Source organism: Paramisgurnus dabryanus, chromosome 15, assembly GCF_030506205.2.
Source record: "Paramisgurnus dabryanus chromosome 15, PD_genome_1.1, whole genome shotgun sequence".
NCBI lineage: Eukaryota > Metazoa > Chordata > Actinopteri > Cypriniformes > Cobitidae > Paramisgurnus > Paramisgurnus dabryanus.
In genome coordinates this window covers 1,934,417-1,950,661 of record NC_133351.1, presented here as the reverse complement: position 1 = coordinate 1,950,661, position 16,245 = coordinate 1,934,417, and the positions used below count along the sequence as shown (strand labels likewise).

The 16,245-nt window shown below is 36.6% G+C and overlaps 1 protein-coding gene across 1 annotated transcript in view; it reads left to right on the top strand.

Moving 5' to 3' along the window:
- The first annotated feature begins 2,148 nt into the window (after positions 1–2,148).
- The window catches only part of nme9 (NME/NM23 family member 9), a 15,761-nt gene continuing 1,664 nt past the window's right edge, over positions 2,149–16,245 (top strand). Inside the window, exons 1-16 of the mRNA XM_065252358.2 lie at positions 2,149–2,319; positions 2,421–2,478; positions 2,969–3,072; positions 3,149–3,220; positions 4,888–5,004; positions 7,010–7,088; positions 7,167–7,249; positions 7,334–7,426; positions 7,759–7,913; positions 9,406–9,608; positions 10,620–10,764; positions 10,967–11,074; positions 11,949–12,094; positions 15,500–15,644; positions 15,743–15,999; positions 16,083–16,178. Coding sequence (XP_065108430.1) covers positions 2,287–2,319; positions 2,421–2,478; positions 2,969–3,072; positions 3,149–3,220; positions 4,888–5,004; positions 7,010–7,088; positions 7,167–7,249; positions 7,334–7,426; positions 7,759–7,913; positions 9,406–9,608; positions 10,620–10,764; positions 10,967–11,074; positions 11,949–12,094; positions 15,500–15,644; positions 15,743–15,999; positions 16,083–16,178 — 1,894 coding nt within the window. The 5' untranslated portion in view covers positions 2,149–2,286. The remainder of the gene's footprint in view (positions 2,320–2,420; positions 2,479–2,968; positions 3,073–3,148; positions 3,221–4,887; positions 5,005–7,009; positions 7,089–7,166; positions 7,250–7,333; positions 7,427–7,758; positions 7,914–9,405; positions 9,609–10,619; positions 10,765–10,966; positions 11,075–11,948; positions 12,095–15,499; positions 15,645–15,742; positions 16,000–16,082; positions 16,179–16,245) is intronic.

Below are 16,245 nucleotides of genomic sequence, written 5' to 3'. Positions count from 1 at the left end.
AAATGCAAATCTAGTTGTAGACTAGTTGTTTGATGGACTGTTATTGTTTGTTTTGTAATATTTGAGATGTACTTGCACATGCATAACATTATAAACAGAATCTGAAGGAATAATAAAATGTGTTCACATTATTTTCTGAGGGCAAGTTTGAGCAAGAAACACCCTGAACAAACAAATCATCAAGCATTGTAAGGGATTATGAATGAATATCTATAAGAATTGAACTCTTTCCTTTATAAAACAGACTCCTCTGACTCTTAACTGTGATTGGCTGAGCCTCAGCTTTGTAAAATGCTGAAAATTTTTTGTCTGAGAATCACAAATGCATTGACCTTTTCTTCAAATAAAGGTCTCATAAAGTGATGCATTTAGACGGCTCTGAGAACGATTGTTGTCTTTGGCTCTACTTCACATCACTGGACTCATATGAGGAATGTTCAATAATTCTTGACTGCTCCAGCCCTAAAAAAGAATAAAGAGAGACTGAAAAAGAGAAATGTGACTATAAAGTTGTTTATATATTTGTCCTAGTTAAGCAAACCATCACAACAGCAGGACTGTTTGTACGAGTAATCCTTGATTCAATAAACACATAAAATATAGGCTGAGAATTCATTTCTCCACCCTTCATAAGCCTTTCTCACACCCAACTGTACCGGTTTCTCTCGATCACAAAATTAAAACACACAAAGCTCTCAATGACTCATTAAGTGCAATTATATTCATATTGTAGAACCTTGGATTAGGATCCTTAACCCAAAACCAAAAAATCAAACATTTCCCAAACCCTTCAAAATACATTCACCAAATTGATTTTACTTGGCCTTTTCTAACGCAAACACTCTCATTATATACAACCTATTTTATATTTCCTCAAGACAGTTATCTCTACTTCAGTCCAGATTAATAAATATTTTTCAGTTGTAAACAGTGTTGCGTAAGTTACTCAAAAAAGTAATGAATTAGTTACTAATGACAACTTCACTCATGTAATTAGATTACTGTACAAATCACTCCCTCCAAAAAGTATTTCATTATTAAAAATTACTTTTTAAGTCCTATTTAAATGATACAAGGAAAGGCTTGAAACGGCTCAAATAAATCATTAAAAAGCACATCAATTATTCTGGTCCCACTATAGGGTCCAATTCTCACTATTAACTACTTTTGCTTCAATATACTCCAACTATTGCTTATTAATACTTAGTAAAGTAGTTTGTTAAATTTTAGTTTTGGTAGAAATTGGTATGTAGAATAAGGTTTTGCAGAATCAGGCATTAATATGTGCTTTTTATGTATTCATAAACAGCCAATATCTCAATAATATTAGTGAGAATTGTAAACTACACACGAGTGTTACCATTTTTCTTATTAACTTTCCAAAGTGTTTAAAGTGATAAGGATTCATAAAAGACATACATTATTTATTACAGTATACATAAATGTTCACAGTATGTAGTTACATCAGAACTAAGTAAAATACAGGAATAATCCTTTACTTTTTCAAGGGAAAAGTAATTAAATTATAGTAAATTATTACTTAGTAACTAGTTACACCCAACACTGGCTGTACACATGATAGTAAAATATAATGTTATATATGCAGTGTGTTGTGGCATTGAAGCAGAATGTCTGCTGGATCTGGTCTGCTCTTTACATTGAACTCTTCATGTATGATGGACAGATAAAGTGATAGATTTACTGACATTATTTGCCTTTCTTTTTAATAATTTGTAATTCCCACACTCCAATGTGTGTTTTCTTATAGTGTTCATGTACTAATATTGAGACACAATGATTTGTTTGTCTAATTCTAATTGTGAATTTCTATAACCTAATAACTTATTTAACTTAATAACCTAATAAGATATTGTGCTTTCACCTGTACCATGGTCTGTAGTTTTAGTAAGCTATATGTTTACCGAAAACTAAATAGAAATAAATAAATGATACTGTAATGCTTTATTATCTAACTATTAAATGTGTTTGTGTTTTATTATCCAAAACAAATGAAGCCCACAGATGCTTGCGCTTGTTGTACTAACGCTGCATTACACAAACAGTCCAGCAGATGGCGGAAGTGAAGCGTGTATTAAGCGGTAACCAAGCAACGAGGACGCGAAACAGTCCGTGCTGCGCATGTGCAGATGTTTGTGCAGCGCAGAAACTTTTTATTAACAAAAGCAACGCAATATTTTGCCATCAAGAGTGAAATATCAAAGCTCATCTTTTGATTTAATTGTGTAGTTGTTTGTTTTTGAAATAGTATTTTGAATAAGAATTTTAATGGCAGGTAAAAAGAAGGAGATTAGCTTGCAGGTTTGTAGTTTCTTAATATATGGAGAACAACGTTTGTGTATGAGTATTGTATTGCTTTTAAACTTTGTCTCGATGGCTAAATATAACCATTTTGTATTTAGGTTAATATTAATGACGATGAACAATGGAGTGAAGTTATTTCAACGAAAGGCTTAACAGGTGAGACAGAAGTCGTGTCTGTGTGTTTGTCTGTGTAGAGGCCACAATTATAATATATAAATAATAATATTTATAAACTTTTACAAATAAACTCTTAGCTTTGTATAAAATACTAAGAATTTTCAAAGATAAAAGTATTTGGACACTTTGTGATCCTAAATGTGATGATGTGGTGACTCATTGAGGAGGACTGACGTCATACATCCACTGAAAATCACATTGACAAGAGTTACTTAAAGGAGTAGTCCACTTTAAAGATGGGGCCCATTGACTTACCATAGTATTTTTTATTCCTACTATGAAAAGTCAATGGACCCCATTTTTAAAGTGGACTACTCCTTTAAGAGTCACTGAATGTGAACACAGATGTTACGAAAGCTCTCACATCATTTGTCTGCAGATGACAGTGTTGTTATCTTCTGCAATGACGTGCAGACGTTTGTGTCTTATGAATTTAAATGAATGTTTGTGTGAATTGTGTGTTGTTCAGTGGTTGATGTGTACCAGCAGTGGTGCGGTCCCTGTCGTGCTGTTGTCAGTCTCTTCAGAAAAATAAAGAATGAGTTAGGAGACGATCTGCTGCATTTTGTCACAGTAAGAAAGAAGCACACAAACAATCATTTTAAATGTCAAGTTTCTGCTATGCTGATGCCGTCTTATCACCCTGCAGGCCGAGGCGGATGGGATTGATGCTCTGGTGAAATACAGAGGGAAATGTGAACCCACCTTTCTGTTTTATGCGGTTTGTCTCTACATGTTTTCAATTGCACAGCTGTGTTTCATAGCTTACCAATATCAAGCTAAATATTTGTATGGGCAAACGTTCACACGAGCCGTCAACGCTTCTCATTCACTTTTAATGGGTGACGTCATGCGTTGCCGCACTTAATTGTGGATCCTTCAGCGTCACTTCACTGGCCCTGTCCCAAATGCCACACTCCGGACTTGTGGTCCTTCTCAGAGTCCACACTTTGATGACATCATCTAGTGCAGACTTTAGGTACCCTTGATGTGAGTCCACGTCAAGATATGTCAGATTTTGCATTAAAATATCCAAAAACTACTAGCACATTGTTATCAAATTTTTGTCACACCACGTGAACTTACATTATCCCCAATGTTTCCAACGGTGTTTGAAGGACTTTTGAAATATACATCAACGTAGTTATGTGCAGTTAATCCTAGATTTTCGCATTTTATGCAAAAGAAACTATAAGTGTGTTTGACTGTACGTGGCACTGCACATACTGATCGACCGATGACGTAGAATTATTGCGCGAGCAATTTGAAAGCAGCACAATCCTCCATGTTTATGCTTCTCTGTTCCTCGGTCTTGTATAAACGTAATTGGTTGGCATCAGCACTATGTTATTTGCATAAGGTAATCTGATTGGCAGATGGCTGTGTTGGTGCTTGAATAGTTAAAGATTTTCATCATGTGTCAGTGACGCAACACCATGTGACACGATGCCAACGGATCCACAATTCTGTTCAGCAATGCATGACGTCACGTATTTAAAGTTAACGCGTCATGTGAATGGAGCGTAACAGCATGTTAAGCGACCTCTAGTGGTGAAAAAGACATATTGTGCCTTTAATAGTCCAAGTATAATAACTAGGGGAATCACACAAAATCATCACTGGGTTTCTATCACTACAATTTATGAGCATTTTTTTTAAGTATCTCATAAGAAAGAGTAATGAAAATGCCAAATTTCTAATAAAAATCCCTTAATTTGCAAAAAAGGTTTTTACACTCACTTGAGGTGGTTTTTGGCTTGTGCGAAGAAGTAAAGTAAATGTGAATAATGAGAGATGGTATTTTGCCGAATAAATGATAACTTAGTGAACATTTAACTCTTGCGATCTGGTGTTGTTGTCTTTATCTTATATGGGGCTCGACGTCATCGCAATGCCCTTGTTGCTCGGGCCTGCATTAAAAATTCTGCATTTCCTCTTCTGTGCACAGCATACAAACGGCACTGCTAGTAAATGTATAACTTGCCCAATCATAACTAAATGCAGTCCTGTCTCTATTTTCTTATTCGCATTTTGAAAAGATTCGCTTCACGCTTATGGAAACCTAAATGTGAAAAGAAAGAAATATACAAATTTGAGACAATGTACACAAATATTTTCCTTAAAGAAACTGCCTTAATTTAGGCTGATGTAAATGATAAAAATAATCTCAAGTATTTTTATACTACAGGACAGTAAAATCAGCTGTATTACAAAGAAGAATTGAAGGAGAATCACCACTAAGAATTTTAAAAACAGTTGTGCATGCCAGAAAAACTTGTAGCATCTTTATAAAATACATGATTATATTGTAGATGCCATTTGGTTTCACGCAGTTTTTGTTGTGATGATGAACGTCTGTGTCGGTGTCCCGTGGTTCTCCTGTTTTAGGGTGGAGAATTAGTGGCAGTTCTGCGGGGACCAAACGCTCCTCTCCTCCAGAAAATCATTCAAGAAGAGCTGAATAAAGAGAAGAAGGTGCTGGAACATGGAGCTACACGCAGGCCTGTGAGTTCTGCTGGACAAACATCACATTACTGAACACAGTTTATCTGTATGAAAGATCAAACTTTGTGAATAACATCTAACACATCTATCTGCTCCTCACACAAAGCAAACTGTTCAAGTACACTGTAAAAAAAAGTTGGTTCAACTTATTAAAGTAAGTTACCTGGTTGCCTTATATATTAGTTGACACAACAATTTTTACAAACCTTTTTTTGAGTTAACTAATATTTTTAAGTTTAATCAACTCAAAATGTTAAGGCAACCAGGTAACTTACTTTTTTTAAAGTTGAACCAACAAATCTTTTTTACAGTGCATACACTGTTAAAATTCATTGTTGCACTTAAATGTTTAACCCTTATGTGTTGTTGGGGATGTTTTCATCCACTGCAAGGCTTTTTTTACTCTTAATTTGGCCACAACTTTCTCTCTGTTTTAGCAAATTGAATGATTTTTGTTGACAAATCTTATATTGACATATATTTTAAGAAAATGCTTTGAAATTTTTCAAAAACTCAATGATATATCGTGGGCAAATTTACTTCCCTTTCGTGTTGTTAGTGGATGAAAACATCCACTAAATTCAACGGCTATAAAAATGTATCACATGAATATTTTTTCCAAATTTTTTTTCATAAATCTGTTAATCAACCTCAATACAAATCAAAACTACCAAATCTTCACTAAAATTCCATGATTTTAACTCTTTAATTGCCAAGTTTATAAATGGTGTCACTGATTTGGGGAAAACACACACACAAAATGACACAAAAGTATAAAATATAAAAAGTGATTGTAACCTGGATTTTTAAAGCGTAACTAAACCCCTGGTCAGAGCCTTACTCCACCCACTGGCAATATTTGAAAAATGCAAGAAAAGTGGGCAGATCCCAACGGAGATAGAGGGGACGAACTAAAGTGTGTAGTGAGATCGTAACAAGGGCGTGGTGAGCTTGAATCTGCTTACGTCACGAGTTACTTTTTGGACCCAACATCCAATAGGAAAATTCAACTGCAGTGGCCACCGTTCAACCTGAAGAGGGCAGCACTCAGACGTTTTTACACCATATATTGTAGTATTGAAACACTTTATATACAAATGTCAAAAAACTTACTAAAATGAATGAACAGGGCTAATAAAGCATCATTCTTACAGATCTTTAACTAAAAAAAGTTTGTTTAGGGTTTAGTTACTCTTTAAAACCTTTTTCACAGTCTTGGGCATGTCAAAGATTGGTAAAAACATTGGCTTTAAGCATTTTTAGTTTTTGTATCAGTTTTTATTTTTTTTCTCCCTCATTTATTGTTAGTGGCTGTTTTTGTCCCATTGACTTCCATTATAACCACGTTTTTTGATTACAGAGCTATGACGCCTTTTTATCATGCATTTTTGAATGTTGGTGTTTTTTCCTTTTGCTAAGAGGTAAAATTTGTAATTTTTACTGTTGATCACCATGTGGCACTATTAACCCTTTAGTAGGCCTATGCAAAAACAGAGCTTAATTTCTGGCTTGTACATTGAGTTATATGGAGGATAACTCCATAATAAAAGCATATTATTGTGTGAGTGTGTGCGTGTGTGTGTGTTTGTGTTTTAAAAAGGTTTTAAAAAATCCAGGTTACAATCACTTTTTATATTTTATACTTTTGTGTCATTTTGTGTGTGTTTTTTCCCCAAATCAGTGACACCATTTATAAACTTGGCAATTAAAGAGTTAAAATCATGGAATTTTTGTGAAGATTTGGTAGTTTTGATCAGTACTGAGGTTGATTGAATTAAAGTTATTTAACTAGTTAGAAGTTACTATAAATTATAAAAATAAAGTTTTCATATATTCAGCCCATTCAATTTATTATTCTTTTTTTATTTATACCAACTCCTCACTAGTGAAGAAAGTTGTAATCACTTGTTAATTCAAGTTGTTTAAACTTAAAAATTTAAGTACAATAAATATTTTTTTTACAGTGTACAGTTTTGACATGAAGACATTTCATGTGTTGTTTCAGGTGAAAGATGAAGGTTTAACTGAAGAAGAAGAGTTGAATGAGGACACTGAAGATCACATGAATGATGAAGCTGTGTTTGGTATCGATCTTCATAAACTCACTCATAGAGCAATTCTGTTCACTGATATCACCTGAACGCTGTATTTTTATTTTTTAGTTCCTGCTAATAAGTCATACACAGTTGCAATTATAAAACCAGATGTGGTTGCACACGGCAAAACCAATGAGATTATTATGAAGGTATTAAACACTTTATAACATACAGCCAATAATTAATCAATACTCAAGCCCTCACAGAACCGCTAAACGTTTGTTTTTCTTCAGATTCAGAATGCAGGATTTGTCATCTTGGCCCATGAGGAGAAAACGTTGACAGAAACAGAAGCTAAAGACTTTTATCAACACAAAGCTTCAGAGGTAAATGATCAAACATTTCAAATACATAAAAAACTACTTTCATCTCTTTGTGCCCCCCCTCAAAAAAATGAAAACAATGACATAAAACAATTTTATGCTGAATTAATATATTTTAAAAATGTCTTGCGCCCCCCAGCTTGCTTTAATAGATGCATACAAAGTGATTTTGTGACTTTATTCACTTGATACCTGTGCATTGGTCATCTGTCTTAAACCATTGTGTGTGTGTGTTTATATTGTTGCTGATGATGTGTTATAGCAGATCAATGCATTGCTGTGTAGATTTGTGTGTGTATCACTCACATGTCTTTTATGTGTATGTGTTCTCTAAGCCTTATTTTCAGGAGCTTGTCCAGTATATGTCGAGCGGTCCGTCTCATGTCCTGGTCATTTCTAAGGCGGAGGGTTCTGAGGACGTCATTCCAGCTTGGAGAGAATTCATTGGACCACCGGATATTGATGAGGCCAAGATGAAACAGCCAGACAGGTTCCCAAAAACAAAAATAAATAAACACAAGATGTCTGACATTTAACAAACATTCTGACATTTTTCCAAGTACCTGTTCCTAATTTTTCTTCAAAAGATGATACAATACAAATACATCCTCATATGTATTATGAAAAAAAGTACATTGCATGTCACTATTTATGTACAGAATTGAAGTTTACATTACAAAACTAAAATTCTGATTATAAAATCATAAAACATGTGGACTCACAGAGGGTTCTGGTAACATTTTAGTATGGTAACCTATTTTCACTTTTAACAGGTTGAACTGAGGGTTCCCACGGGTCCTTGAAATCCTTGAAAGTTTGTGAATCTGGGGGAAAACATTCAAGGCTCTGGGAAGTTTTTGAAAATATACATACATAGATACAGGTCATTGAAAGTGATTTAATCTATTTTATGCAGGAGTTAAAAAAAAATCCATATTATTCCCTATTTAGTGTAGGATAATATCATAAAATTTCTAGCCTTTTAAGCACGCATGCTAAACTGTTTAAATGCTTATATCTTCTGTATGTGAATGTTGATTCATACCAAAATGCTTTTTTGCATAGTTGTGTTTGACACATGAAAACATCTCGGGTTACGTATTTTACTGTTGTTCCCGGAGACGGGAACGAGACGCTGCGTCTCCATGTAACGCCATCTTTGACAATATTTCAGATAGCGATATACTTCCTGGCTCCCGCGTCACCCTGTCTTTGTCGTTAAGCCTCACCATTGGTTGAATTTGATATACACATTCAGACACACTTACCCCTGGAGGCGTCCCCAAAGTGTCACAGCAGTGACGCAGCGCGAGTTCCCTCAAAAGAGTAACAATGTATCTTAAAAGGTAACACGATGTAACCTTGCTTTCACTTGAAATGTGTCCCCACATTTAGTCCTTGAATTTAAGAGTATTGGACCTGGAAAGTCCTTGAAAGGTCCTTGAATTTGAAGTTAACTAAGGTGTGGGAACCCTGAAGTTGCCTATTTGCTTGCATATTACAAGCATACTGGCTGTTTATTCATATGTATAAAGCACATATTAATGCATAACAGTAATCATCATCCCATACATCAATTTAAACAACTACTCTACTAATTATTAATAAGCAGTAGGAGTTATATCAGTAATAAATATGTTCCTCTTACTAAAGTGTTACCAAACATTTTTATGCACACTGTTTAATATGATCGCTATAAACCACCTGAATTGTCTTAACACAAAGATTCCCAGGCATAATTAATATTTCAATTCTGTAATTAAATGTAATTTCTAAAGGGTATCAGGGATTTGTGTTGCCGTTGGTTCCATATTGTGCTTACAGATTTCAGCACTATGAGTTATAGCACAAACACATCCTGTGGACTTCTGCTTGCCCTGCCTGAGAACCAACAGAGAGACCATCTGTTCTTCTCTCTCTCTTCTTCTTTATTCCAACTCTCACGCTTTCCTCTTTCTCATTGGTCGTCGTCTGTTCTTCAGCTTGCGAGCGCAGTACGGCACCACGAGCGTTTTCAACGCCCTGCACGGCAGCCGGGACAGCGAGGTGGGCAGCAGGGAGCTGGCGTTCTTCTTCCCAAGCTTCAGGATGGCGAACCCGGGCTCGGAGCGGGCCGGGCCGGAACAGGAGCATGTGGAGAGGACGCTGGCGCTCATCCGCCCGGACGCTGCCAGGGAAAACAGAGGCATGTGCCAACATTACGTCTGCCTTACGGGCAAAGTCACATAACCCTGCATTCACTGAGTATTAAAAAAATTATATTGCTTGGGTGAGCGGCGCACAAACTAATGCATGGGTTAATTTTAACAAGACTACTTTACATAGTTATACAGGGCCGATCAATCTGTGCTTTTGGTCTTTTTCTCTTACTCTCAGAAGATCTCCTGTGAATTTGTGAAAATGTTTTGATGTGTTTTGGTTAAGATATTAAACAAAGAGTGTTTTGGAGGCATGGAAGTAAATTTCATCATCTTATGATTTTTTCGATTTCTGAGTTGGGTGTGTAAGTCACCAAATCCAACCTTATATTACTTTAATCATTGTCTTGTTACCTAAAACATAACATCATTTTGAAACATGTAAGCAACTCCTAGTAACTGATGGCTGGGATTGAAATTTTTTTTTAAAGCGGGGTTAATTGTCACACAGTTTCAGGTATAAAATGATAATGAAATGAAAACAATATAAATACTATTCATCAAAATGATAACTGTTAATACAATATCAGGGGAAATAACTCACAATTATGATTTTCAGGAAAAATCTATTTCTATGCATTCATGCATAATACAAAGATGGTTAGATGAAGGATGGATGAATGTGTGGATATCTATCTATTATAGGCAGATATAGAAACAATATCCACCTTTAGTATATAAACAGAATTTGATTGAATTATTTGTGTTTAAACTAAATTTCCTAGCAGGTGTTACAACAAACTCTCTATTTGTTACAATGAAGGTGATCACACAACTTTAAGTGTTCATTTGTAGCAGAGATGTGTGTGAAATATTTACTCACATACACAACAAGTGAAAAACACACTTGATTGAATTTATGATGGTCATTTCCTCACAAAGCTTTTAAAGCTGTTTGATGGTGTATAAATTAATTTCTTTACATATCAAATATTGTGATCCCAGCATGCTCTTCATAAAGGCTAAGAGGAGATTTAAACATTATATTGTGTTTACAGAGGAGATCCTGGGCAGGATTCATGCCTCCGGTTTTAAAGTAGCGATGCAGAAAGAGATCATGTTGTCTGAGGATCAGGTCAGACAGTTTTATAGCTCTCATCTGGAAGAGGAATATTTCCCCAGCCTGCTTCAGAACATGACCAGGTAAAGTCCATCAAACGCAGTAAAATCATGGTTTTCAATGACTTAAAGCAATTGTTTGGTTGCAAAGTAACATTAGAGTAAACATTTGTTAGTAGAGAGATTAAAAACAATATAAATAAGATGGTATTACTGGAAATATGAGGATAATAATGTGCTGTGATAAAAGATGCTAAAGACTGACTCGTGTGCTGTTCGTTTACAGTGGACCTGTGCTGGCTTTAGCTCTTGTAAAGGATGGAGCTGTGCAACACTGGAGAAAAATCCTGGGACCCAAAGATCTCATCCAGGCTAAGAATGAGGAACCAGATTGGTAAGAAATCATCTACAGTAGCTTCAGATTTCAGTCTGTTCTCATGTAGGTTCCCAGTGGTTCATCTGACTTTCATTCAAAATTAATATATATTAATTTTACAATTCATCTAAGAGCTTTAAAGCCACATTCACCACACACAACGATTCTTTTTGTCAAAACACACATCTCATGTTAATCTTGAGTACCTATAACTATATCCATTGTTTCCATAAGGCTAGAAAGCTGCACAAGACTTTCTTCTTCTAACATCCAAAAACACACTTCTTCTTCTTTTGTGCCATTGTTGAGTCTTGATATAAAACAAAGCTGTCATGTGCAGTGATGTCTGTGACTTCTTCTTCTAATAAGCATCCTTGTCTCGTTCTCACTCTGATTGAGTGTGGGCGTGGTTTTTGGAGGAAGTGCCCATAAAAGGAATAAGGGGTCACTGATACGTAACGGGTACCCATGTTCAATAAAAACTTTCTGAAATTTGTAGGAAAGAGGCGGCGTAAGTTTGGCCCAGAAATACTCAGTCACAGCTTTTTAACACTTTGCATTTGTTTAGCACAAGGATTATAGCTCTTTATCTGTGTTAATAAGTCAGAATGAATCAAATAGCAATAAACTCAACCTTTAAGGTCTTTAACCAGTGTCAAGCACTTCTGCATCGATCTATCCATCCATCAGGACTTTATCATACATGGCTGTTTTAAGCCTTATTCAGAGTTTATCCTGAGAAACCTTAAGATCAAACCTAGATCAAACTTTACATGGTGTCACGCATGTAAGCCCGAGTCTCCTTGTGTGTGTGGTTTTAATTCGTCTGTCGAGTGTAATGGGTTTATGGGTTTTAATCATTTCTCTATGTGTATGTTTGGTTCTGATCCAGTTTGCGAGCTCAGTTTTCAACAGAGAGCTCAAATGTGAATCAGCTGCATGGCAGTGGAAGTTCAGAGGAGGCAGAGAAAGAGATCAACTTCTTCTTCCCCCCAGAAAAAACGCTGGCTGTCATCAAACCCGACACTGAACACAAAGGTCTCATTTCAATTTAAATAAGCAGTTAATATAGTCCAGGGGTCTCATTTATAAAACTGTGCGTAGGATCTTAACTAAAAGTCTACGTACGCTAGGCAAGGTATACCGAGGTTTTAAACAGTCAAGGTTTCAAAACCACTAAAATGTTCGGTGATACCAAGGTATGAGCTGTGTTTATACAAAATTCATTAAATCGTGTGATTGGTTTGATGTTTACATTTAATATACATTACAAAAATATTATATAGTTTTTGAAAGCATATTATAATTTAAAGGCTTTATTTTTAGCTGGCATTTGAAAAAAACACATGTAACACAATGGCAATACTCCAACACCGTGAAACCGTGGTATTTTTGCTAAAGGTTATCATACCGCCAGAATCTTATACCGACCCATGCCTGACGTATGCACAAAAGCCAAAAATGGCATTCCCCAATAAATATGAAGACTTATAAAACAAAGCAATGTTCCCTTTGTAAATCACAGATCAACTGCAAGTGTGCATACATGAATCATCCTCAGATCCCATTATCCCATCAAGTTTGTTTTTTATAGATCACAACCTTTGCATGGGAACTGGCGTACGCACATTTTGAGCCCGTTATGTGCATACGGAAGCTTTATAAATCAAGCCCCAGATGTTTTAAATCTTTATCTGAGACGCTAATATTTATACTTAATTTGCTTTTAATGCAAAAAACATTTCTGTAATGTTTGCAAGACAGTACACTCTTAAAAATAAAGGCGTATAAAAGATTCTTCACAGCAATGCCAGAGAACAACCATTTTTGGTTCCTGAATGAACCGTTAAAGGTTCTAAGAAGAAACATTTCCTTCTTACCTTTTGATCTGAAGAACCTTTTGTGAAACAGAAAGGTTCTTAAAGATGTGAAAGGTTCTTCATGGAACCTTTCAGCCCAAAATGTTTCTTCTATTGCATCATAAAGCACCTTTATTTTTAAGTGTAAGAAACAATCACAATGTAAAAAGATGTGTTTGCAATGCAGCTACAAGTATTTAAATGAATCCGTGTAACCAGAGATTTTCAGACTTAACCTTTAACATTTTGGGCCCTATCTTGCACCCAGCGCAATTGACTTTGTCAGTGACGCATGTATCATTCGTATTTTGCACCGGCGCACAGCGGGTTTTTCCCTCCACAGACGCTCGTCGGCAAACTAGGGAATGAACTTGCGCTCCCTGGGCGGTTCAGCACAAAAAAGGAGGCGTGTTCCCTGATGCTATTTTGCAGTTTCAAAAAACAATTGCGCCACTGACCAGAAAAAGTCAGTTGCGCATGCTTGACCATAATGTATAGCGTGCACAACGCGCACACACTTTGCTTATCTAATCATTGTGCTTGCGCCGCAACGTCCTGGGGATGCCAGCTGATGAGACAATTGTGGCTATTTCCTCCCACGCCTGTTTTACCGACGCCGATTTGGGCGGGTTTCTCCTATCCCCATACAAAACAACTTCTCTGTCTTTGACTGCTCTTACAAGAACGTCGGTCTCCTCGGCTGTGAACCGCTCCTGGTGTGCGCCTGGTAAATCCGTCATAATAATAGCAACCCGCCATAGAACTTGCGCACTTGCGTTTAAAGGTGCTCTAAGCGAATTGACGCGATTCAGACCATAAAACATTTTTTTTTACATACCGGAAACATCTCCTCACTATCTGCTTGCTGCCTGTCCGCTGATCAAACTGTAAAAAAACGCGATCTCTGTAGACAGCCCAGGCTTCACAACGACAATATCAACATAGTGGCCAAACCTAGCAGCACAAAACAAAACAAAGGGTTCAAGCCAATAAACGACAAAAAGGATTTGGGGGTGGGGGTTGGGCGCGTTCATGAAAGCACGGAAGGGAGGGGGAGGAGTTAGCTATGCTCCGTCTGTTTGAAAACAGTTCAAACGTCAACAAAAACTAACGTCTCGCAGATTCGCTTAGAACACCTTTAAAGGGAATGTTGGATGACGTTCTGATTTAGTTATTTAACGTTACGCCCAAACCACACCTATGAATAATGAACCTACTTCAGACCAACCCCTTATTGATTTGCGCCTGGCGCAAGAGTTATTTCTCACGCCGGGAAAAAAGCAACAGCGCCCAAGATCCGCCCACAAAGACTCTTGCGATTTGCGTTTCACACTTGCATTTCAGATCGTTAAAATAGGGCCCTTTGTGTTATTGACAATTTTTGCAAAAACACTGCATGAAACCACAATAGCGTTTTATAATACAATAATATAATTAAAATACAACTTTGAGAATAAAGTCAAAACCTTTCGAGAATGATGTCAAATTTATGAGAATTAACTAATAACATCATAATAATGAAAATAAAGTAAAAATATTTCAAGAATAAAGCCTTAATATTTCAAGAACAAGCTTTCAGACTGGTTTATAGTCGTGCTTAAGCTCTACACCGTAGGTTATCTGTAGCCTGTGTGTAGCCTGACGTGCACCTCACAAAATTTTTAACAGCGCGTCAGTTCTACGCGAAACGCAAGAGCTGTGATTGGTCCACCAGAACCCCTTCTGTCAGGTAAAAAAAAATGCGTCAAAGGTATCTGTGGTTGCACGCGTGGATACTGCCTACCAGCGGTCTGCGTAAGTGTTTGCACGACGACGCAAAAGTATAAATGAAAACCGACGCAGAACCTATGCACAACTACGAGCCCTTAACAAACTATTTTCAGGATTGCACAGAATTTCAGGAAACAAATTCTGCAGTGTCTGGATGCTTATTATTACTGCATGTTAATAGAGTGTTAAAAATTGAGGATGTCTTTATTGTTAAATCTCATCCTAAAATAAGATTTAATTAAATCCTCCACATCCATGTCTAACAGAAGCTACATCAATGTTGTTTCCTGCAATTCTGTGCAATCCTTAAAATATTACCAGTTTTTTCTTGAAATATTTTGACTTTATTAAAAATGTTATTTATTTTTTCTATGTAACACTAAAACGCCTTCGTATAAAACAGTTTATCCCACGGGTCTGTTGAATGCGGTATTCTGATTGGTTAAGAAATGTTCCATTGGTGTTTATTATTTTTCTGTAAACCACACACCTAACCTGTCAAATATCTTAAAAATAGACAGCAGAGCAATGTTTGTGGTAACCGGAAGAATAGACTCCGGTCCTTTAAATTATTCAAAAATAATGCACAAACGCAGAATTAACAAGGCCTGTCGTCCATTATTCCTTACATCCTTTAGTCAACATTTGAAGTGAATCCAAACCTTTTTTAAAAGTTGTCTTCAAATTTTGAACAATACCCATTCTCGTCTTGGGACAACTTTGTTAGTTTTTTGATCCACTTTAAATGTTGACTATGTAAATGATTGGAAGGAACTTAAAAATCTTATATTAGTTTGTTTTTGCTCACTATCAGAGGAGATCCTGAATGAGATTCAGGCCAGAGGATTCACAATTTCTCATCTGAAAGATGCGGCTCTGTCCAGAGAGATGGCAGAAGAATTTTATAAAGAACACAGAGATAAACCCTTCTTCGGCCAACTAGTTGATTACATGTGCCGGTGAGTTACACACACTTGATAACACTTGGATAACAACAGGTAGGACCGTGTTCTTAAAGAGTGTAGCTTAGATAAATAATGGTTGATTTTTTTCTCAGTGGTCCGTGTACAATGCTGGTTTTGACTAAAGAGAACGCTGTGGAGGAATGGAGAGCGGCTATGGGTCCAGCCGACCCCGGCGAGGCGAAACATACGGCACCAGAGTCTCTGCGAGCTCGCTTCGCTAAAGACATCTTAGAGAACGCCGTCCACGGTTCCTCCAATGCAGAACAAGCACATGAGAAGATCAACTTCATCTTTGGAGATATCGGCTCAGAGAACGAGCTCATTCATGACGCGCTGTCTCCTGCTTTAGGTACTCAACAGAAGTTTATTACAGACATTCATCTCTAAAGTTATTGTGTAATATTTAAGATGTGAATCTTCGGTTTTCTGCAGAAACAGAGGAAAGCTTTGCAGAACTCAGAAACCTTCAAGCATCAAGATCATCAACAGTGGATGACCAGAGGAACGAGACCGAGCCCAACTCAACAGGTTATAACTGAAGTAGTAAACCAATATCTGATAATACATCACTGAAGGAAGAGTAACTTTACAGTGA